This window comes from Arachis hypogaea, chromosome 4 (genome assembly GCF_003086295.3).
Source record: "Arachis hypogaea cultivar Tifrunner chromosome 4, arahy.Tifrunner.gnm2.J5K5, whole genome shotgun sequence".
Lineage (NCBI taxonomy): Eukaryota > Viridiplantae > Streptophyta > Magnoliopsida > Fabales > Fabaceae > Arachis > Arachis hypogaea.
In genome coordinates this window covers 119,732,187-119,757,179 of record NC_092039.1, presented here as the reverse complement: position 1 = coordinate 119,757,179, position 24,993 = coordinate 119,732,187, and the positions used below count along the sequence as shown (strand labels likewise).

The window sequence follows — 24,993 nt, the reverse complement described above, 5'->3', positions numbered from 1 at the left end:
AGAAAAACTTCCTTTATTTAGAATATTTTACATAAGATGTTTTTATCTCCAGAGGGGAGATTGTAGATACTAACTCCAGAGGGGAGTTTAGAATTGGTTTTTCTTAAGGGAATTCTTCTTCAAACTATAGAATCGCCTCGGCCGCTTCCTCCTTGCTCTCCTAGCATATGAGTACTCTTAGCCTTCTGCTTTCTATTGTTTGATGCCTTCTACAATTGCCTAAGTAACCTATTTATAATGGTTGGGTCTGATGGACAATTCCCATCCTTACCCTTCTTATGACGTCATTGCTTACGTCATTGTTTATTATCTTGCACCAGCTACATTGTTGGTGCTCTATGACCTAAGCGCTTACGTCACTATGCAATAATGTTGAGAGATGCTTCAGATGTGCTGTCCTCCTCTTTCATCATGTGACCTTCAGATGCGTTGTCTTCTTCCTTTATCATGTGGGTTGATTCCGTTTTATTATTGCTTTCTTCAGATAACTCTGAGACACATAGCTGGCACTTGTGATCTTCTCTGCCTTTTATCAAATAGCAGAGATTCCTCTTTATCCCTTCGGGGAGCTTTTCTAAGAGTCCAGATAAGTTGTAGAATGCTGATTCAAATTCCACTAAGAGTCTCATCTCTCTTTCTTCAATTTCATTCCTTTTACTGGACACAAGCAAAGTATTTCTGCTTTTATAATTGATTCTTGTGTGAGATTCCCTTGTTATCTTTTGAGTTCTTTCGAAGACCCTTGCTAGTGTGCTGGCTAGTCTTCCTTCATGACTGTAGATTGTTAAATCTTGAACTTGATCAATTGGTTGAAAATTTCTTGGGAAGACGGACATGAAGATCACTTGATGTGCTTGAACCAAGCATTCTTCTTCTTCATTAAAAATAGGTTGACTATTCGTAAATTTTAGGGATATATCCCTTGGATTTACGTTGTCAATCATATTTTTAAATCTTTTTACTGCATCAATAAATCCTGCAGGAAACTCACTAATAATTTTCAAATCATTAAAAATTAAGATTGTATCAATTAATCCATACTGGAAAAACTGATAGGTGTCAGATGGGAAAGCCTCTGGAAATATAACCAGCTTTGTTAGCTGTTCTTTGGCAATAGGATAATATCCCAAGATCGCCCTCTTTTCTGCAGTCCAATTCAAGACTATGTTAAGGGTTTCTCTGAGATTTGATCTACAAACCCTTTTCTTTTCCTTGATTTCAGCCCTTGTAGGAATGTTTCTTATTATCCCTGTTCTCTGGGTTTGAATTGGAGCTTTATCTGCTCTTTTTAGGGTTTGTTCTGGATGAAGAGCTTCATATTCTCTAAAAGATTCCTTTGCCTCTTCCAGTGTTAAAAATCCTCCTTTATGAATTATCCTTGATTCCTGTGTAAATGGTGCTGCTTTTTCCCAGGCATCATATACTCCTTTCATGGGGCCATTATAAATTACATAATATTTTTTATCTTGGGTGGATTTTTTGATAATTTCAGCAATTGTTTTATTTTCTGGAATTTTTTCCTCACCTGATTTGTCCACCACGCTTAGTTGGCTGAACTCTGATGGTTTTGGTTGTTGTGTTGATTTCATTACTTCGATGGCCTTCTTGAGGGATTGGATCTGTGTCCTTATTTGCTGACAATACTTGCATTTTTCGAGTTCTTGTTCGTATTTTTGAATTTCTTGATTTAATGCGTTGTAGACGAACTCCATTCTCTTGTTAATGTATCTGCAATAACATTTTTGTCACCCTTAATATATTCAATTTTTATTGGATATTGTAACAAAAATAATTGCCATCTTACCAATTGTCCATGATTATAATCAACTTTCAAATTATATCGTATGAAACCTGTTAAATAACTTGAATCTGTCCTTAATGTAAATTCTTTGGGTAGTAAATCAATTTTCCATTTCTTAAGAGATTTAATTGCTGCTAGAGTTTCCCTTTCATGAGTAGTATATCTCTGTTCTGTTGGAGTAAAAGTCCCTGAAATATACCTGCAAAGTAATTCCTTTGGGGGATATTTAGAATCTAGTGATTCTTTTTCTTGTTCCAAACTTTTTATAGCTTTCTTAGCTTTTAGACATCCTGACCAGGTTATGTCTGAAGCATCTGTTTCTACTATTAAGTAGTCATTTTCTTCTGGAATATAAAGTTCTGGAAGTTTTTCACATAATTCTTTAATTCTTTGAATTTGTATGCTATCTTTTTCATCCTATTTCCATACTTTTTTAGTACTTATTTTTGGAAATAAGTTTTTAGTGTATTTTGTTATATTCTTTAAAAATCCCTGATCAGAAATATAATTTATACACCCTAAAAATCTTTGTAATTGTTTTCTATCTTCTATTTTATTAGGAAATAAATTTACCTTTTCTAGAACATTTGGTTGAAGTTTTAGCTTTCCTTTAGTAGATAGAATTAATTCAAGGAACTCTATTTCTTGTTTTGCTATTCTTGCTTTCTTTTTACTAAGAACTAATCCCTTTTCCTTGCATCTTTCTAAAACTATTAATAATTTTTGAAGATGATCTTCTTTATCCTGTTTTGTAAAAATTAGTATATCATCAATGTATACTAAAACAAATTCATTTAACTCTTTTAGATTTTCTTCCATAAATCTTTGATAAATACCTGGGGCTTGCTTTAATCCGAATGGTAATACATTTCATTCATAAAGCAACACACTTGTTGATTCCTTTGTTGGGCAAGTAAAAGCAGTTAATTTCTTTGTTTTTTCGTCTAAACGAAGTTGCCAATATCCTGATTTTGCATCAAGAGATGAAAACCAAGTTGCTCCTTTGATTTTTTCTAAAATAGAATCTTTTCTTGGAAGTTTATGAGCATCACCAATAGTTGCTTCATTCATTTTCTTATCATTCTTCGTTTTCCCCTTTTAATTTCATTATTGTTTTCAATGTAAAAAGCTGGAGCCGCATGAGAACTTTTACTTAATCTTATAATTCCTTTTTCCAAAAGGTCTTTACACTCTAATGAGAACTCTTCTCTATCTCTCGCGGAATAAGGAATTTTATTTGGAACATTTATCTCTTTTGTGGGATCTTTTAATTTAATGCTTACTAATTCGTTATTTGTGTTTTTAATATCTAAAGGATTTTCAGCACAAATTTCATCCAAGAGTTCTTCTATCTTTATTTCAAGATTATTTTTTGGAATATTTATCTGAAAGTATAGATTTAAATAACATGTTTCTAATATAGAAAATATTTTAAACTTTAAGATCTTATCTATAGTAGTAGTTGGTATTTTTATACGTTTTGATTTTTGATTTATTAAAGAATCGTGTGAAGCTTTTAAAACTATATATGTTAATTCTTGAATGAATGGATGATATAGCTTTAAAAAGTTATTTCCTATGATAAAATCCATTCCAGAATCTAACATATATATAGATGGAACAATGAACCTATAATTTTGAATAAAAATTTCAACCATCTCTGCTTTTTGGTCAATTTTATGTATTGATTTGTCAGCTATTCTAACTTTTAATGGTTTCTTTAATTTTTTCCAATCAAGTTTTATACTTGAACTAGCAAAGCATTGTGTTGCCCCAGAATCTATGAAAGCATTTATAAACTTTTCTGTTATTTTTATAGTAATAAATGTAGCATTATTACTCAGTCTCTGAGTCTGTTTCCGAGACATATTCAAAAATATAGTCTAAGTTATCATCAGATTCTTCTAATGGTTCCATGAAACAAGACTTAGCAATTTCTATTTGTTTAGTAAGATCCTTTTTATCCTTCTTTTTCGGGCATTCATTTGCGTAGTGTCCTTCTTCTTGACAATACCAATATTTACAATTTTCTTTTTTATTTGGGCAATAGTTATTTCTTTGTCTTTTATTTTTATTGTTATTTTCTTTTCTAAAATATCTCTTTTTTCTCCAGTTTGGATAGTATTTTCTTCTTCTAAATTGATATTTTCTTTTTCTTTGAAGATTTTTATTAAGACCATATTTTTGAGGTATCTCTTCATTATCCTGACAGCAAATTCTGATTATATTTGCAAATCTTTTTTTAGTTGCTTCTTGCATACAACGTTCTTTTATTTCCTCTCTTATAGCAGAGGTTGCTCCACCAAAATTATTTTCAATTGTTCCTCTATTTATTTCTCTTATAAATCTTCCCATTATAAATTCATTAGCAGGATATGGAAGTTTTGTTATGTACATACTAAGATAATGATTTTTATCTTCTTTTTTTAATTTGTAATAATGTATTCTATATTCACGTATATAGGACTCCACATTACATAAATCATATATCTGAATATTAGTTTAATGGTTTTTTGCTTCTTGATATTCTTTATTATAGACTTCTTGTCTATGATCTATAATATTTTTTCCAAAAAAATCCTTATATAGAATCATCATTATATATAATATCTTATCATAAGCTGTTATTTTTGTTTCTAATTCTTCTATTATTTGGTTTTCTATTGATGTCATATAATCTCTTATAGTTCTTTTAGTATGAAACCCTATGTAATTCCAAATGTCCCTTCCAGACAATTCACCAAGTTTTGGATTAGTAAAGGCTTCTAATAAGAAGGAATTCAACCAGTTTTCAAAAATTTCTTTTTCGTTCTTTTTGCAGTCTAAATCGAGAATTCTTTCTCCTTCCACTTCCTGGATTTTAGGAACGTATTTTGATGGTATTTTTACATATTTTGAATCTTTATTTATAAACCCTTTTTTAAAAGCATAATTATCAAAACCTGTTTCCCATTTAAATTGAGATTGATTATCCTTAGATGTTCCAGCTTCATTCTTTACTTGTATTGGAATAGCTGGTTCTTCGTCACTTGAATAATCTAGAATGTGTTCTTTATTTTCTATATTTTCAGAATTTACTAATTCTTCCTCTATTTGAAAACCATGTTCCATAATATTATTTTCTTGAGCCATTTTTAATTGTTTAAAAAGCATTGTAACTTCTTCTAATTTTTCTTCAATATTCATAATTTTAGTGGTGGTTTTACTTTTAAATCTGTTATGTTAATTATGTTTTGAAATTTTTCTTCCTTGGATTCTCTTTTTCCTTATTTCTTTGAAATTTTATGGATGTTAATATTTCTTCAAGCATATCTACTATAGAATTTAATTGTGGGTTAAAAGTATGATATAGATGTGGGGAATCATTTTCATGGTAACATTTTTTAGAAATTCCGTGTGAAAAATAAGTTTTTTCAGGTTTTTGAAGTCCTTCAATAAAACTTATAGTAAAATAAAGATTTTGAGAAAAATCATTTTGTATTGATTTTAAGAATTCAGTGTCATTACAGTTGACATTAGTTAAAATCGTTAATTTTTGATTTATTAATTTTGATAACTTAATTATTTCTTCTCTTAAATCTTCTAATTTACTTTTTTTCATTAGGTGACGCTTTTCTTTGTGAAAGGTTACACTTTTAAGTTAAAAGTGTAACCTTAGCCACCACTAGTTACCATAGACATAGCCACCAGAGACTTGGCTTATATATATATATAGAGGATCATTTAATTTATTTTGTTCCTACCCCAAGGCATGGTAAAACAAATATAATTCACAAAACATGCACATATTATATTTTTGTGGATTATGACGTTCAAGCATTACCTTTTTTTTTTCCCCATCACATTGTGATTGCTTCATATCTAAAGGAATCATAATAATTAAGGTAAAGTTATTGTTTAATTGGTCATCATTTTTTTATTGTATTCTATATATAGAGAGAGTTCAAAATACAATATAAATTGTGAATGTTAAGCCTAGGCTTTGTCCATTTCTGGTTTCATATTTTATTTTCGTGTCTTTGATATATGTTATATAATATTATAATCTATCCACTGATACAGGTTATATATATATATTGAGTTTTAGGGTGTTATTAATGTATACTTATTTATATGTTTCTATCTGATAGTTTAGATTTTTATAATAAATAATTTTATAACATAATATTAAAATTTTTATAATTAAAAAATCTAATATTTATTTCTTATTTTCTCAAAAATAAATTTAAGATAACACAAACAAAAGAGAAAAAATTATGCAAAAATTTACTACGTACGTACTCAAATCCCAAAAAAAAAAATAAATAAATAAAAATAGAACAACAATAAAAAAAATCTTGCGTAAAGGTGCATAAATGATTTCATGATATGGATATCTGTCAAGTTGAATATTAGCATTCACTTTCATGTGTTATTTCATTAAAGGATTAGATTAAGACTTAGTTAGTAAATTAATCTCTCAAAACATATATACACACGCAAATACACCAGTTTAGTATCTGGAAAGTTTATAACATCAACTTTGTTCCTAGCCAATATATATAATATATTATTTTAGTTTTTACAAAAATGTAACTTTAATTTAATTACAAAAATATATACATCACAGTCATTTAATCATTATAAAGTATTAAAGAATATCTATTTTTTATGTTATTTTTTTCTACAATTTCATCTGTTTGTGAATATTATTTGAGAATCTTTTTTTTTGCTGTCTTAACTTTTTTGAATATTGTATTTACTTTTTTATTAAATAAAATATTATTATTATTTTTAGAAAAAAATATTAAAAAATATCATGCATTTTTTAGGAACTAATTAAATTGAAAAATTTTAGAGTTTGAATCGATGTTATAAGTTTTTCGGTAACTGAAATGACTCATATTAGTTTCACTTTTTGAAAAGCGAATTGTTCATTTAGTTTTAGACTATTTGATTGGTCTTTCTTTAAATTTTTTTTAATAAATTAAAAAAATTAAATAGGTTCATATATTTAAAAAATTTGTAATTGAAACTCTAAATTAAAAAGATGTTTTTTTCTAGTACTTTTGTTCTGATTATTATATTATCTTTGTCCCTATTAAAATTTATGTTAAAAGAAATTTTATATTAATTGTTAAATTTAATATGAAACAATATTTATCTTATTATAAGTATCAAAACTATAAATAAATAAATAAATAAATAAACAAACTTAACATTAATAAATATTGATTATGTATTTTTTAAAGCTAACCAAATAATTAATTACTAAATTAAAACTTAATTTTCTAAACATAAGTGAAATTATTAGTTTTGTTTTCAAAATTTAGTTAAAATAAAAAATAATATTATTTATTTATTAATTAATATTCTTTAAATTGACAATATATCAAAATAATTAAATTTAAAAAATATATAAAATATAATATTTAATTATTTTAAAATAAAGAAAAAAATATTTTAATTAATTTTTTATTATTTTAAAGTAATATACTTTTAATTTTTATATATAAGTCTATTTTTTGGGATACTTATATATATGATTTTAGTTTCAAAATATAAATATGTCAATCTTTAGCAAAATTTATTTTAGTATATTTTTATCTCTATAATTAAAATTTTTTGGATTTGTCAATGAATTTCCAAATCTTAAAACTACGAAGGTTTTTAATTTCAAACATTCATCAAATTTCATTTTTCATAAGACTTTAAGAGTGTATTTAGATGAGATATTCTATAAAAGTAATGTAATATTTTGAAAAAAAATTAAAACTTTTAAGAATAAAATATTATGTTTCAATATTTAGCTGAAAACGTTTTCAAATTTTAATAAATTTTAAAAGGAGTTTTAAGTGATTCATGACAAATATCATCTACTTATCATACAAAGACATATAACAATCAGGTAACAAAGACATATAATGAGTCATTAACCAATCACATAGCAAGTGTTTTTTTTTTTTTTTTAACTAAGAAGTTGAAGTTCTTTTGCAATATTTTTTTTGGTTACTCGTTCTTTTGCAATATAAGTTCTTGATTTGTTGTTATATAAAAAGAAAATTAATAAAAGAAATGTGCGTTGCAAAGGCTTATTATTAGATCGAAGAGCATAATGGGGTTTTGGATTGATAGTGCATTATTGTGGCATCTTTTCTCGTTGCTCTCCAATTTCTTTATGTGTGGGGGTTTGAACCCTTTGTTTGCTTCTATTTACGGGGAAGCTGAGAGTGACATTCATAATAATGGTCCTGCTATGTGTATAGTGAAAAATCATGCATATCAAATGTAGTAGTGGGGCTGAGAAAGGGCTTTGATTTGATTTTAAGATATGAGATTTTTTTTTTGTCAATTCATTGTTTATAGGGTTTTCTTTTTAATAATTTTAATAAAATTAAAAGATGTGTTATATAGATAAAATTTAAGATCATATAGTATGAGTCTTACATTTCACTTAATAATAAAGAGAGATATATATAGATTTAGAGCTAATAAGTTTATTATTTTCCCTTGATGTACTCAAATACAAGTAGTCAGGCGGGGTAAAAAAAAAAAAAGAAAACCAAAGAAAAGATATAATGACAAAATTGAGAATGTTGATGGGTGGTTCATGTTGAATAAGTTCATAACTGAAGAACTAATTAATAAAATCAAATGTGTACTGCATGCTCTCTGATCTCACATGCACGACTACGAATAATAATGAACATGTACAATAATGTCTTAGTCATATGGGCATAATTTATCCAAATATATATATTGCATGCATAAATTTTAATATTAAAACAAATTATAATGTTTTGTAAAGACATTTAAGTCCCCCCATGACACGCGCGCATGAAAATAGTTTATAGGTGACTAATAATGGTAGTGTGACATTTCATTACCTTTACTTAGGGTGAAATGCTCTCTAGTTTTGTAGAACAAAGATGTTGCAATTTTCAATGTTTTTCTGATCCTTTAATATATTTGTGCTGTGATGGAAAATTTTGATGGTGTGATATAGCATGAGCACTTTTGTGGCCCAACAAGAACAAAGGCTCTTCCACTATTGTAGGGTAAATTGGGAAATTAAAGGCACACAAGTGGGGCACCATGATTGAATGTAAGTAAAGGCATCTACATAGGTGGTCGGTGGTCTCTATGAGGCAGTTACTCAGATTTTTGTGGCACTGTGACAATGCAACACAACACATACAACTATGCGCCACCTCGTGTGTAATGCTCTGCAATTGGTAAAATAATTTAGCTACTATTACCACATTCCAATCAATTAAACAGCGCGCTATTTTCTAAAAATTAATTTTATTAAATCTGAAATTCTAAATCTAAATTATTGTAATATAATATAATAAATAAAAAAATTAAATTTGTTTAATCAAAAAAAGAATACAATACTTTTTACTTAATAAAAAAGGTTTAAAAATGAGTTATATACCTGCACTACTTTTTAATTTTCACTTGCTTTTGAAAATTAATAACGTGTTTTATGATTTTATTTATGTTTTTGTAAATTGTTAAAAATAAAGATGTATTAGGTAGCGTTTGTTTTGAGGTATTATGACAGAGACTGAAAGACAAAAATTCAGTATCATATTTGTTGATCTAGAGACTGATACTAAAATTTTAATTTCTGTTTCTAAAATTTTAATATTTCAGCATCTTCAAAAAATAAAAATACAAAATCTAAAATTTTTTTAAACGAAAACTGAAATTTTAATAATATTTTATATCTAAAATACATCTATTTTAATTAATTAATTTAAACTTTATTTTTTATATAAATTAAATTAACATTTTATTCTTATTTCAGTGGTTTTCTTTCCTTTCTACCAAATACAATACAATATCCTATAATATACATTGAAAAGCAGGTTATTGCCATAGTAGAATTCTTACTTGTCATCTTCTAGATTCATTCTCAATTTCTAATAAGTGTGTTCATTCATTAAATTTTCCATGCCTTCGTCATCAATATCATAACTTTTTTTTATTACACCACATTTTTTATGTCTGTATCTGAGTTTTTTAGTCTCCTTTTCCAATTTGCTTTATATGTACACACAATCTGAAATTTTCAAATTTCAAATTTTGATTCAAAATCAAAATTAAGAACATGTGATTCTTCCATCCTTTGTTTGCACTTTTATCTCTTCTTCTTTTTATTCAGTTCTTCTCCTTTTTCACCTTCTTCATCTTCAGTTCCTCTTTTTTTTTCTCCTTCGTTTTCTGATTCTGTTTTTTATATAATCTTCTTCTTCTTTTTCCTAATTTAAGTTGGAGGTGGAGATTATAGACTTCATGTACGCACCAAGGCAAAGTTACGGCGGTGGATGAAGTTGTGGCAACTATGGTGGTGGATCATAATATGACGGTGGTGTTGCAGTGGGTGCGGTGGAGTTTGTGGTGGCCATCGATGATTGATGATGGATACGAAGGAGGCAGCGGCAGAAGAGAGCAAATCGATGGAAAGTACTGAGTCGCGCGGCAACATAGAGCACATGCAGTGACACCATGAAAGAGAACACAACAGGGATATGGTATTTTTATATTTTTCTTTATCTTTTTATCCAGATTATTTCTCGTATACATCTTCATTTTCAATACGTTCCTGATGTCTGTTCTTTTACATTTTTTTTAATTTTAATTCCAACTAATTTGAAATTAAAATTTGAATTTTAAATATGGACAACCTTATCAAGCATTCAATCCATCTCTCAGATAATCAACTTTCGATTTTCTTCTTACCATAACCGTCTTTCTTTCTCTATCTTCTCTCATGTCTTTCTCTCCTAGATCTATATATCTCTCTGCATCACTTTTTTTTTCTTTTATTTTTGTTCTCTCTGTCTTCTCCTTGTCAAGCAGAGAGTTTTTGACGGTATTATGGCACGGTATGTGTTGCAGGGAAGCAGAGGAAAAAAAGTAGAGACACGACGGGGAAGAGCGAGAGATGCATATACTGGCGTCGACAACAATGGGATGATTCCGATGGCGATAGACGGCACCGAAGAGAAGTCACAGTTGCAGCGCCGGAAGTGGCCAGCAACGGTCTTGGTGCGATGATTCTGTATGCTCTGCTTATGTAAGTAGTCGTCGTCTTCTTCAAATGAAAGTATATATAAGATTTCTAATTTTATCCCTACTCATACTCTTCTTTGTTTTTTTTAAATATTATTTTTTATATAAAATGTGCCTTCTATGATGAAGTTAAGTGTGTTCCTTATAATTCGGTTTGGTTTGCTTCGATCTTTTTACTGAGACTCTAATTTAAATGTTTTATTTATATATTGGTTCGATTTGGTTTGATTCAAATTTTCTCAAACAAAATCGAACTGAACAAAAAACTGTAAAAACATAATTTTTCAGTTTTTAATTTTTTAGTACGGTTCGTCGATTTTATTCGATTTAAATTGGTTTTGAACACCCCTATTTAATCATACTCGAGGAAATAGAGTGGTGGAATAACAATAGTTTCAAAAAAAACAATGTTATTTGCATAATTGAAATTAGTGTATTAACTAATCTACTGCTTTAGTTTTCAACGTTTTCTGCTTTTACTTTTTACTTCTTCAGTAACCCTTCGCTCTTCAATTTCAGCGTTCTCATGTATTCGAGACAATTACCACTCTCTTAGAGTCTCTTCTGAATGAACTTCGAATTGTGGAGGTTTGTTGCATATAGTTCCACCTGCATTTTCTATTTTTGTCTCCTCTGTTCTATCTTGTCCAATTGTCCTTCACTGTCTTCATTGTGTTGCCACAATTTCTTTATAGATATCAACGTGTTTTTTAAGTGTGCATAGGCATTCTTCTCGAGATTTATTTTGGTCTTATAAACAATGGCAACGAACGGTTCATAATCATACATGAAGGGCTCGCAACTAGGTGTTTGATTAGATTAGTAATGAGGCATCAGATAGGGAGCCATCCCATGAGCTTCTTTTATATCAATATATGAATCAATGAAAGGTGAATCTTAATCACAAAATGCAATTACTTTTAAGATATCTATACAAATTCTTTCTTCTTCTTAATTAAGTTGTTTATTTAAATTAGATTTTAGACATATACACTCTTAGTCCTCCTAAAAAAAACTACAGTAGGTTTGGTTTTAACTAGAATTTTAAAATAAAAAAATTTAAGAGTAAATATTGCATCGATAATATTGTATAGTCAATATTCAACACAAAAAAAAATTCAAAATGTTTGAAAACAATAATATCCAAAATTTAATTTTAAAAAATATTTGACATTTATATTAAACAAAAGTTCATCTTTAATAAATTTTATAATAAATTTGTTATTTAATAATCTGTTACGATATTAGTTGAAATTTGACCAATATAATCTTGATTTTCTAGTATTACTCTTTCAAAATATATACTCCTTTTAAATTTTGGATCCGTTTGTCTTCTTTTGAAATTATTTTGAAACATTATTTACATTGGATAAATAAGATTTATAAATGAGGTAGTAGCTTTTTTGTTTGATGATGAACAAGGGATAGTTTTGTCCCGTTTAGTTTGTAGGGTTAATACTCAAAATAGTCCCTGAAAGATTACCCGTTCTTCTTTTTCGTCCCCGAATTTTTTTTTTAATCAAATTAGTCCCCGAAAGAATTTATTTAAACGACGTTCATCCTTCCGTTAGTTCAGTGACGTTGCCGTTAGAAATCTGCTGACGTGGAGTGTGACTTGGCTGCCCACCCTAACACCTTGCATGGTGTGTGTATTGCTGACCAGATATGTTTCGTGTGTTGCATCAATTTGGTCCCCAATTGTGAGATTAAAAAACCCTAATTCCCAACCTTCGAAGAACACGGTTCCCTTGGTTGATCGTTGTCGCAGACCCAGGTGTTGTGCTTGGAGGAGGAAGTTGGTCTCGGCGCCATGATGGGAAGCGGAAGTGGAGGGGCCGGTCGTGGGTTTCCATCGCCGTCACAGAGTAGTCATACATCAAGCTCGTCCATGCGAAGAAGAAGATAAAACCATGAGGAAACCTGTTTCTGCGGTTTAAAAACCTTGATTAAGAAATCAGGGACATCAAAGAACCCAGATCGGTTGTTCCATACCTGTGCAAGATTTCGGGTGAGTTTAATTTTGTATTAATCATAGCATGATGTTGGCTTTTACTCTTGTTCTGGGTTTTACACTGTTGTTCAATTTTTCCAGAAAGGGAACCATTGCAATTTTTTTAAATGGGTGGAAGAAACTGAAGATGTAGCTGTTGCAGAGGGTTCCAGGGGTGTCCAAGAAATGGAAGGGGAACTGGACAATGACTATGAAGATTGGAAGGTTAAGTTAGCATGGAGAATAGGTAGTTTAGAAGCAGAAGTTAGAGCACACAGAATGTTATTGTGCTTCATGTTCACTATTGTGATGCTAGTCATGTTAGTAGGAGTGTTATTTTCCATGTCATATATGTACAAGTAGGGCTGATTTTGTTGTTTCCAGTACCCTAGGTAAAGTATTGTAATATGATACTAGAGTTTATGAATGGCAATTTGATTTTTGGATAACCTGTGGTGAAAAGATAAAATGTAAACAAGCAAATGGCAAACCAGAAACATAACAAGATAATAAAGTTCCTTAAATTTCTTAATATTAAGTGTCATAACAAAAGGTAGCAGAATTCGTAAAAGTGATTCAACAGAAACACTTCATACCAAGGCATAACATGCACCCAAAATATAGTCATTACAAAACATTGATTCTAGATATTGTTTAACAGAAACATAAACATGTCTTTTTTAGTCTAGAGCCTAGAAAAAAAAAAGGTTGCATATGTATAGATGGATGTGCTTCAGATGGCGTCGTCTTTCTTCCTAGGCCGCTTGAACCCTGGAGTCGGGACAAAGGTCATAAAACTTGCAAGCTTCTTGGTTGTCGCAGCACTAGATCCTCTTATTGTTCCAGCAGAAATTGAAGCTGTTGCTGTTGGTGGAGCAGGTTGGGGAGAGGCAGCTCTTTTCCCTTTTCCCTTACAAACTTGAAGCTTTGGTGGTCTTCCTCTCATTTCAGCCTGCATGACATCGTAAACACCAAACTGAGAAACTAAACAGCTGTGGTGAAATGAAATTGAAGATAAAGCAGTAAAGCAAACCGGTGTTGTTTCAGTGGCAGCATTTGACCGCTTTGGTGGTGGGGAAACAGACAAAGGGAGAGGATTACGTAGACTTGCATTATCAGCATCAGTTGGGAGCTCGTTTGGTACATCAGAAGGGAGCTCGTTTGGTACATCTGTATTAGGCTTAGCTAAAGCCAGTTGCAGCTGCATTAAACGTGCTTCTTCTTCAGCATCAGCCTGTTTCTTCTTCTGGCATGTTCTCTTGTTGTGTCCAACCTCACTACAGAACATGCATCGGATGGGGTTATATTTTCTCTTCATTCTTGTCTTGGACCCAGATCCTCTCTCATCTTTGTCTTTTCTTCTGTTCTTTGTCGGTCTACCTGGCTTGGGCTTAATTGGAGGGGGAACTGGGGCAGGACGACCTGTTTTTTCCCATAACTCTTGGCCCTTGACTGGATTAACATGGAAAGCGTACGTTTTTCGGTATGATTCCATGGTTAACCACTCATGGCAGTAATCCTCAGCCCTCTTATCATTCCTATCTTGTATACAGGATATGGCATGCATACAAGGCATACCTGTGGCAGCAGTTAATATCTCAGACATAGTTTTGCAGTGTAAGAAAAGTACAATTCAGAAGCTTAAAATAGGGTGGGATCATATACCTGTCAATTGCCAGAATCTGCATGTGCAAGTTCGATTTCCTAGGTCAACTACCATTGTCGTTGGCCAGCCGTGAACCTCGTATAACGCCTCATTCTAATCGCCACTCCACTGTGGGCTCCAATGCTGAGAAAGCTTTGTCATTGCCTCAAGCCTGCTCTGTTGCACTGGAGGCAGAAGACCTTGGTAGTTGGCTAGTTTCTCCCTATTGTCAATCATGGACTTCATTATGATCCTCCTAAAACGTGATTGTTAGCGTCCTGGCCACAAGCAGTCAGCAGCTGCCCTCCATGCAAGCTCTTCAAAAAGGCTCCATCCAGGCCAATTAACGGTCTACACCCGGCCTTGAATCCTTTCTTACATGCCTCCAAACATACATAGAACCTTTGAAATTGTGGAGGACTCTCAGGAATGGGAATGACTCCAACCTGAACTGTTGAACCTGGGTTGGTGGTCCAGAGTTGGTGAGCATAATCCCAGATGAGTCCGTATTGTTCAACTTCATCGCCTTCAACTACTTTCCTTGCTGCCTTTAAGGCCCTAGTAATGCAGGTCCTATTAAGCTTAACGTTACACTTCCTGACAAACCAGTCGTATACCTCTCTATGCTTCATACTTGGGTGCTTTCTAAGCTTAGGAACCAGCTTACCCAATGTCCACTCTTGTGTTGCAGCCCTGTTCTTTCTCTTTCTAGGACAGCTATGTTCATCTACAAGTGTCTTAATCTGCCATACCCCATTCTGTTTATTACATGCACAATACACAACCCATGGACATCCCTCTGTTTTACATACAGCCCTCACTCTCACATTATCATTTTTAATGAAATTGATATTCCTACCCCATTGTATGGTATAATCTCTAGTGGCATTCATGAAGTGTTGTTTGGACTTAAAGATCATGCTAACCTCAAGCTTCAGATTTCCAAATTTTGCCTTTTCATTGTATGGTGGATAAACAGCAGTCTCCTCCTCATCAGAGTCCAGGACCTTATCCATATCTTCCGAGTGCCACGAGTCACAGTCAGATTCAGTCTCAATTCCAGAATCCCCTGCAGAATCTGTCAATCCAATCACAACACATAGGCCAGTTATCAAATTAATATGTCTTATAAAAAATTCATGATTAATATAAGTCAAATTAGAAACCATCTGTTACCTGATTCTGATGAGTCATCCTCTTCAATGTCTTCATAGCTAGAGTCATCTGTGTCAATAACCTTCTCCTCCCTTCTAGAAGAAGCCGGTCTGTGCTTCTCTCTAAAATCATTCTTTCGTGTACCTCTACTGTCAAACTCTTCACCCCCATATAGACTGTCTTCAGCACTCTCATATGACTCATGTGAGTCACTATCATCCTGAATAGGGGTGGCTTAACAGCTCTCCCAGATCTAGTGCAATGCTGAGTTGGGTTGTTCTTGTTTTTAGAATTTGACTTTCTTGGAGGTTGGTGCCTACTTCTTGGCTTAACAGCAGTGCTAGGATTTGCAGGTTGGGAGAAGCTTCTTGGTTGGAACATGGGCTGGGATTTGGGCTTTGGAGTGGGCTGAGAACTACATTTTCTAGTGGGGGCCGAAATGGGCTTCTTAGTGGGCTTTTCAGTGGGCTCAGAATTGGACTTTTCCTTGGCCTTCTCTGCTTGCTGGGACCTTGTCTTGGGCTTAGCATAGTCCATATTCTTGTGGTGAGGATTGGGTCCAGCAGAGTTGGGAGTGGCTTTGGCTTTCTTTTTGGGAGTGGGATGCAGAGGCTTTGTTGACTCCCTCTGTGAGTGGCTCATTGTGGGCTGGGATGCAATTTTCATTGCTTGCATTGCAGGTTGTGTGCTGGGCAGCTTCAACAAGTGTGCATTGGTTGGCAGAATGACATCATCTTCCTCACTCATGCATTCCACCACGTGTGGCTCTGAAACTCCATGTTCAAAGTATATGTTCATCACATTGTGATTCCTCCTACAGGTCTTACACAGTTTCAACAAGTTCTTATCAGTCTCCAACTTCCTCAATCCTTTCTCAAGCGACAACCAAGGAACCTTCCACCAACATAAACCCTCCTCTGCATATCCCATTTCCTTATTGTATCCTTTAACAAAAAACACATCCAACGTATCCCCATCCACCCCCACCAACACTTCTGTATTATCTGGATCGTAGATTCTACTTCCTTTCTCATCATTTTTAAAGCTTCCACCATGATGAAAAATGAACGTCATCGGAGGACCCTCCATCTTAGAAGTGCAAGGCCTCCAAACCCTATACAAAAATTAAAAAGGAACATGAAAAACACTAAATCATCACCAACACAGACCCTAAACCACTAACCATTACTCCATTAACACAAGCCATAGTTAACACTTTTCCTAAGCCAAAAATACAGAGTCTTTCCTAATATACGCATTCACCCGTTCATAAACCCAACCCTGGAATGAAACCCTAGACCCTATTCACTAACAGATTGTTAACGATCACTCAATCAAATAATGCGAAAACTACGGTTTTACACAGTTTTACCCAAAGGGTTTTGGCAACATACAAAAAGGTTTACCTCTTACTTCGAACGCAGAAACAACGCTCTGTTCTTGCCTTCAAGTTTCCCACCAGGCCCCAGAGCAAACACACCAACAATGCTCCACGCCTACTCCAACGGTTGCGTTCAATGGGGCAGTCTTCTTCGTCTTCTTGTTGCTTGCTTAGGGGGCAGAGTAACAGAGACTCAACCTTAGTATGAAGAAGAACAACTGAGGTTAGAGACCAAAGACGCAGTGAAAAACGTTTCACTATCACCTCAAAACGCAAGCGTTTCATTGCGACACGCTGGAGTGACCAAACGGCGTCGTTTGGTTGGGGTGGGCAGCCAAGTCACACGCCACGTCAGCAGTTTCTAACGGCGACGTCACTGAACTAACGGAAGGACGAACGTCTTTTAAATAAATTCTTTCAGGGACTAATTTGATTAAAAAAAAAATTCGGGGACGAAAAAGAAGAACGGGTAATCTTTCAGGGACTATTTTGAGTATTAACCCTTAGTTTGTAGCTATGACTCTTTTCTTTTGGGTTTCTTTATCCCGTTTCTAAATAAAAAAAAATAAAATAAAATTATAAATGTTTTCATTGAAATTATTTATATTAGGTTTTGTTTTGTAGATGATCAAGTGCCCTAGCACTTATTAAAATTCAAAAGTAGCTAGAAAGTGTTTATGGAATTCATATATTTATTGTCATTTTTTTTTGGTTAAAAGAAGCTTATTTTTCTGTTGTAAAGATAATCGAGTTTAAAGAAAACTATCTTGATTAAGAGAATTGACTAAGAAAATGAAAGTGATAGATATCTTTTAGTTTTTCCAATGCAGAAACTATTTTAAAATTTTTATTTATTTATTTATAAAATTTAAATTATATTGACTTATGTTGCTTTGTAGAAAAGTTGTTTCGTATACTTTTCCTTTATTGTTATGAGTTATGACGGTGAAATAATAAATCATTAGCGAGTATAAAAATAAGTAAAACAGAGGAAGTAGTAATAAAATAGATACTAGTAAAAATTTTTGAGAAATAGATGAAGACCCCTGAGGAAATAAATAAACTAATAAAATTCATTTACATAAAAGGTGTACCACTATCACAGATCACGCGTCTTCAGTATTCATCATTGCCCTCTCAAGTCTCAACTTTGTCTCCTTCATCACTACCCAGCAGCTTCCGCTTACTTTCCTTTCTCTCTTCACAGAGTTTCTTAATTGATGTTATTAATTAACTGTTTAGTGTTAATAACCACAACTCTTGTTCACACATACATACACTTCTTCAAATTTCAAACATATGGCATCCCCTTCTTCTTCCACTTCAATCCCACCACCACGATCATGCACCTATCACGTGTTCTTGAGTTTCAGAGGAGAAGACACTCGCACAGGCCTCACTGGCCATCTCTATGCGGCCCTCAACGGAAAGGGAATCACAACCTACAAAGATGACCAAAACCTTCGCAAAGGCCATGTTATTTCAAAAGAACTCCTCAAAGCAATTGAAGAGTCGATGTTTGCAGTCATCGTTTTTTCACCGGACTACGCTTCTTCTAATTGGTGCTTGGATGAGCTCCAAACAATCATTGAGTGCAATAAGAAGCTGGGGCAACCCATCGTGCCGGTGTTCTACGGTGTGGAGCCTAGTGATGTGAGGCACCAAAGAGGAACCTTTGAGGAAGCTTTCAAAAAACACGAAGAGAGACATGACAGTGAGAAAGTCAAAAGATGGAGAGATGCGCTAACACAAATTGCTGCTCATCCTGGTTGGACCTCCAAAAATCAGTAAGCTAAACTAGTCAGGAAAAGTACGAGGAGCTAACGAAATATTTATACAATGTGTACAATAGAGGTTTATGGAGTATTAGAGATATAATTATTAGTGTTACATTTTCCTACATTTTCCTACCAGCTGAAGCTTTTGGGATGAGTGGTATCATGACATGATATTAAAGCGCTAGATCCAAAAGGTCAAGAGTTCGATCCTTGGTGAACCCAATAGGGGATGTTCATTTCATAACTTAATAACCATTGTACACATTGTACAAATAGTCCAGCGGGATCCTTAACTTGTTACTCTTCTTATTACTACAATTTATCTTCTGCTATACACGTTCAAACTTTTAGATCCATATCCATCCATACCATTATAGATACCATTTTTAACAAATAACAATATAACATAGATCTGCTTGTTAAAATTGCTCCGGTAAATGGCATAATTAAAATGTTTCACTAAATTTTTTTTAAGATCAATAAGAGATATCACTCTTATAATATTATATAATATTATTATTTTATATACTACATTTTAAATATTTTTCTAAACCAAATAGAGTGCAATGTTTAAACAATAACGGTAACAGTATACTAAAAATTAGCCACAATGTTTAAATTTTTTGTGCATACATATCAAATTTTAATTGAAAAATAAAAATAAATTATAGCAAATTATATTCTGGTTCTTATGATTTTTTTTTTTCAAAATAGATTTAAACCATATCTACCTTACATCCATAGTTTAGACTTTAGAGTAATACATGAATTAAATCAAATATTGCTAAAAAAATTTTAGTTGAATATTTTAGTCATTAGAAAAAATAATTTATTAGCAATTTACAGGAATATAAAGTAAAAAAGAAACATCAAGATCAAATCAAATTAATGAATAGTCACAAAAAAAAAAAAATCAAATTAATGAATAAATTATCTGAAATACTCAGACTTCAGCCACCACATCGCGCAGCATCGGAACACATTATACTCTATCGGATATTTAAGTAATTAGACATTGAGAGGGGCTAAATACATAGCAGAAATCTAATTGAGAACACATATTTTAAAATTAAAATAATAATAATTAATCATATTTTTCCACTAGGAAATGTACTCTATGTCTTTATATTCTTTCTTTGTTTTTCTTCATCATTTCTAGTCATGATCTCTCCAAACACGAAAACCATTAATAATGGTAACAGTTTGGCATATTTCTAGTCACGAGCTCTGCTTTTTCTGAAAGGTGGGTTTAGTGTCACCCATGGGGAGACGGGGACCAGCAGAAGGAGTGTTGCAACTGGGAAGGCGTCAAGTGCAGCCACTAGAGAGGCCATGTTATCATGCTTGATATTAATCAACTGATTATACAAAATTTTCCAGATATATCTATACAGGTTTCAAGACATCTCACTCCTGTTTTGGATATTTGACAACTGGCTTCAACAAAAATCGTGAAGGTGCATGGAAACTTGACAACTTTGAACTTCTGTATTTCCAATTTTTTTTCTTTCTATTTTCATGCAAAGTTCTTTTTCCCATGCTTTTTCATGTTAAGCTATTTTTGGAAAGGGTACACAAAAAAGGAATTGATTCTCCTTCTGCTGCTGCATATCCCGTGACCTTAGCAATATACTGATTTAAGTAGTTTGGGTTAGAGTTTACTTCCTTTCAATATTGGGTACTGATTTACTTCTCTCTCCGTTGTTTACTTGACTCCAAAGGAGGGGAGGGTTTAGAAATACTACACTCTTCATCCTACCACAAACCAGAGTTAGTTCATCTTTCCTATCTCTCTTACGAGACAGATGGAAGCTCCCTTTGTTTGCAGTGCAACATGATAGTTCATGTCTTCTATTTAGGCAAAGAGTTGAGGTGTGTTTCTCCTTACTGCCATAATTTTCTTTTTCTTATATTGAACACACTTTCCTTATATTGATTGCTTTTCTCATTAAGATGAATAATATTTGTTTCCAGGAGATAAACCTAGTAACATAGAAAACCCAGCTTCTCAACCTCTGCAACCAGGGGAGACTAAGAGGGGACAAAATCCACTTCCCAAAACCACAGGATGATCCTGATGCTGATGGACATGCCAAGATGGAAACTAAAATGATTGATATCAACATGAAGCCTAACAGAAATAATCAGGTAGGAGTTCATGAGGAATCAAAATTTTCTTTTTTGACAGATCGGACATTCCATATATGATAAATCTATCTATCTATCTATTTATCTATCTATTTAATATATAATACTTATGCAGTTCAGTCCCCGAAGCAAAGAACAGTATTCCCTCCAATTTAGCATCATCCGTGGTAACGACAGGTGGCAGGCAAAGAACAGTGTTTCCTCCAGTATGCCTTGAAGCGGGAATTTTTCCGCGCAAATCCATCTCAAATTCAAATTCCCTCTCTTCCCTTTTACTTTTGGTGATTGAACATTAAGAAGCAACAAAAGCAAAGAAAACAAAACTTCAGGGATCTTCATCATCGCGAAGATCATCTTTTATGAGGGAGATTTGCTACTTGCAACTGAAGAAGAGGCTATTTTAGGACGAGATATCTCCACCATTTCAAATTCATTCCCTTTCTCCTCTTTACTCTCAAGTCTCACCAGATTTCAACTCCCCAAAACGTAGCTTCCACTTCAAAACAAACCCTAAACCCCTTGATACTCCAATTCTTGCTCCGCCATTTCACTCGGCACCTACAAGCTCAACATCTTGCTCCGCCCTTTATCTTCGTGTGACCTTGATTGGTGACTCTATTCATGCTATGTAGCCAAACATGGGTCAAGGAGAAGCTGTACCTATATCTCATTGTTGCATAAAAATCTAATATAGGATCTGTACTCTGAGACTCCTACGAAGAAATCTGACTTTGGAGATCACTGGAAGCTTGGAATCGAGGATGGTGCGAAGCCTCAGGTGTACAATGAAAAGCATGAGAAGCTGTTATCTGCTGTGGCTGGGGTGGGAGACGGTCGTGGTGGTTCATAGTGGTGCCACAGATTGTGTACATCCTGAGCGGCACAAACAGGGACGCGTGGAGTGGGTTCTCAATATAGGCCTTTGAGAATCTCTGGGGATTCGTTCGTCTCTCCCTTACATCTGCGGTTATGCTCTGGTATCAAAATTTAAATTAATTTATTTTTTGTTTTTTGTTTTTTATTTTTATCGTTTGAAAAAAAACTCTCTTGGTGATCTGCTGCATGAAGCATATGAGAGACAACACTCATGTTTTGTATTAGTAGATCAGAGCCAAATTCTTTAAGAGGAGATAGTATTGTCTCTTCCTTAAGAAATTATGCTTTCTGTATGTTAAGGAGATGCAAAAGGATTTGGATCTTCTGATGTTTTAAGTTGTGTTGCAATCTTTACCATTAAAAGATAAACATTCAATTTTAATGGCAAAAGTTGAAACATGACCAACAACATGGAAAGAGAATAGCATGAGAAGATCCAAATGCAGCAACAAAGAAAGGAAAGGAAACAATAATGTGTACTAGAGTGTTTTGAGTGTAGCACCTGTGATGCACGAACATGATAGTTGCAAAATCATTGAAAACTTTTGAAATGGTTATCTGGTCGTCTTTGACATTTGCTTGATTTCCATCATTTTGATTATTATTCCACCCACAAATTAGGACTAAAGAGGTGCCTTTTAGTGTTATTTTAATTATTACTCCAATCCATGTTGGCATGTGTGGTTTAGGATGAAAAAATAAGATACTGTAATGGGGAAAATGGTAAACCCATAACCATTTATAAATTTTTTAACTGAAGGTTTGTTCTTTGCTTTGGAAATTAATGTACAGTGTTGTTGTCAAATATATCACCCCCTATTCCAATTTGTTCTTTGTTATTTTTTTCGGTTTCATGTTAATGAATTTGAATTCTAAAACAATTTAGAGCATAGAAAACTTCATCTTTTATGAGCAGCAAGTGGAACATTGACTGTGCGACTTGAACTATTTGTAGTTGCCAAGACGAATAGAGATAGAGCTTCTTTGATTACTTGCTTCTTGGTGTTACTTTTAGTGCTAAGGTTTCACATGGATTAAGGGCTACTTTACCTGTTTGCTTACTCATTTACTCCCTCTGGAATGTTAGTTTCCTAACCGAGGTTTAACTTTATTCTAAATTTGATGGAAAAGTTTTCTTTTTATTTTTTTGAAAGTTAGGCTTGACAATGGGATTATCTGCAAAGACATCTATGAAGATGTGAAAAAGTGACAATGTTTCGGATGACTACTGTGATATGGAGCTTGACGAGGTAAGTATTGGTGATGCAAGATTTCTAAAATATTTTACAAGTATAGTGGTTTATTATTTTCTATTTGTGATTGACTGTTGTTTTTGTGATGCAGATGGAGCATGCAAAAGATGATTTTGATGTCAATGATTATGGTGAGGAGGATGAGAAAGAACAAGGAGAAGAGGAAGAAGATGGAGAGGAAAGAACAATTGAAGAAGACCAAAGTGGATGGAATAATGATGATATGGAACAACTTGAGATACAAATGTCCCAAATCAGGTTAGATGCAAATGTCTGTCTATCCTATATTTGGGTTGAAATACCAATATAATTTTCTAACTTGCTTTAATGATTCTGTAGCTCATTATTTAATGTGAAATAGTTCATGTCAATTTACAGAGAGAGAAAGAGATGTATATGACAAGTTTGGCTACACCTATCAGATTAGAGAACAGAATAATGAATATATAGGTAAACTTTGATTTTTGCTATTATCTGAATTTGGTGGTTTATGGAAGGACTTAAAGCCAAGATCTATCTAATTGATTTCACCTCCAGGGATTCACCCTCGACTTAAAGCTAAGATCAAAGGTGTATTTGTGCTGAAGTTTAATGACAAGACTATTTTATGTTGTATTATCTGGCAAGGGTTTACACTATTGACACAATCTTAAAGGTGACTTTTCTATCTTTATTCTTTAATCTCTGATTCATTTTTAAATCTGTCTATAGGATTTGACTGAGAAATAAGGAAGAAGAAAAGGGTAGAACTAAAAATCTATAACAATAACGATTAATTATTAGTCACACTTTGAGCTTAGAAGAGATGCATTTTCCAAGTAATTGATAGATTGGATAGTTGTGTTAAATAAGAAGTTTCTTCTATCCATAGGTTGGTCCATGTGATAGTGTCAATGCTGTCAAATTTGGAAAAGTTACAACCAAAGACAAATGTGATGGCAAAGCTAAATGAGTTTGATATGTTCAGTAGATTAGATAAACATTAAGAGCATTCTTGGGTTTCAATTTCAGTCGGATATACTTTTCATGTTTTGAATATAATGTGAATTAGACAAGTTAAAGCATGTTAATATTTTCTTTTCCTAACTGTTGAACTGTTAAAAAAAAATTTGGCAGATTACATAACCATTTTTTTTCATATTTGGAGACTTACGTGGCATCAAGTAGCTCATTGGACTTCAATCAATTCCATTAATCTGTTAATCCTTTTAAATATTAATTGTATTTCTTGGTTATCTTTAGATGAAAATATAATTGGAGATGAACTGTATTCAATCATCCTTATGCTTTGTGCCGCTATTATGCTTTAGAAGAGGTGGATCTCTGCTCAGATAATTTATCTGTATACTTTGTCCCAAGTGTCATAATATCATCCATTTTTTTCCTTTCATAAATCTTAAATAAGAAGAGACAAAGAAACAATAGATATGTTTCTCTTGGTTTTACTAAAAGCAATTAGGAAAAAAAATTTTACTTTTGTTAATGAATGTTTTTGCATTCTTTAGAGTGAGTCGACCTTATGGAAGTTGAAAATGAGGCTTCAGAAAATCAAAGGAAGAACTCAAGAGGCACAGATGGTTTTGATAAATAAATGAAAATTTTATTTATTAAGAGATAGTATATAGAATTAATCAGGTATAAGCTCTTTTGGTTGAATTTTATATAATGATAGAACTATTCAATTTTTTATGATAATTTTTGCTGCATTTTTCAAGGAAAATCAATTGGGTGTTCATTATTTGAATGCAAATTAAGATTTCAAAGATCAATGATTTGCTTATACATTTCTAGAATAATTTAGTAAAATTAAATATGCTTTTTTGCAGCAAAATATAGGCTCTTATTTTATTTTACTTTACTTTTTATTCTGTAGCTTAATCAGCACTTTATTGCTGAGGCTACAAAT

The 24,993-nt window shown here is 32.6% G+C and overlaps 1 protein-coding gene and 1 long non-coding RNA gene across 4 annotated transcripts; both read left to right on the top strand.

The window, feature by feature from the left end:
• The first annotated feature begins 9,677 nt into the window (after positions 1-9,677).
• LOC140184493 (uncharacterized) lies at positions 9,678-13,300 on the top strand. Of its 3 annotated transcripts, none has more exons than XR_011881479.1 (4): positions 9,678-10,320; positions 10,688-10,865; positions 11,381-12,869; positions 12,954-13,300. It is a non-coding gene; the product is annotated as an uncharacterized lncRNA (long non-coding RNA). The 3 variants fall into 3 exon arrangements; XR_011881480.1 differs by having other exon boundaries at positions 9,713-9,898; positions 10,058-10,320; positions 11,381-13,300; XR_011881478.1 differs by having other exon boundaries at positions 9,712-10,320; positions 11,381-13,300.
• A 9,479-nt stretch (positions 13,301-22,779) lies between these two features.
• Positions 22,780-24,661, top strand: LOC112797601 (uncharacterized). Its single transcript, XM_025840621.3, has 5 exons — positions 22,780-23,084; positions 23,179-23,345; positions 23,466-23,537; positions 23,625-23,742; positions 24,593-24,661. Exons 1-4 carry the CDS (start codon positions 23,047-23,049, stop codon positions 23,738-23,740), a joined length of 393 nt encoding a protein of 130 aa, XP_025696406.1. The 5' UTR covers positions 22,780-23,046; the 3' UTR covers positions 23,741-23,742; positions 24,593-24,661.
• The last annotated feature ends 332 nt before the right edge of the window (positions 24,662-24,993 follow it).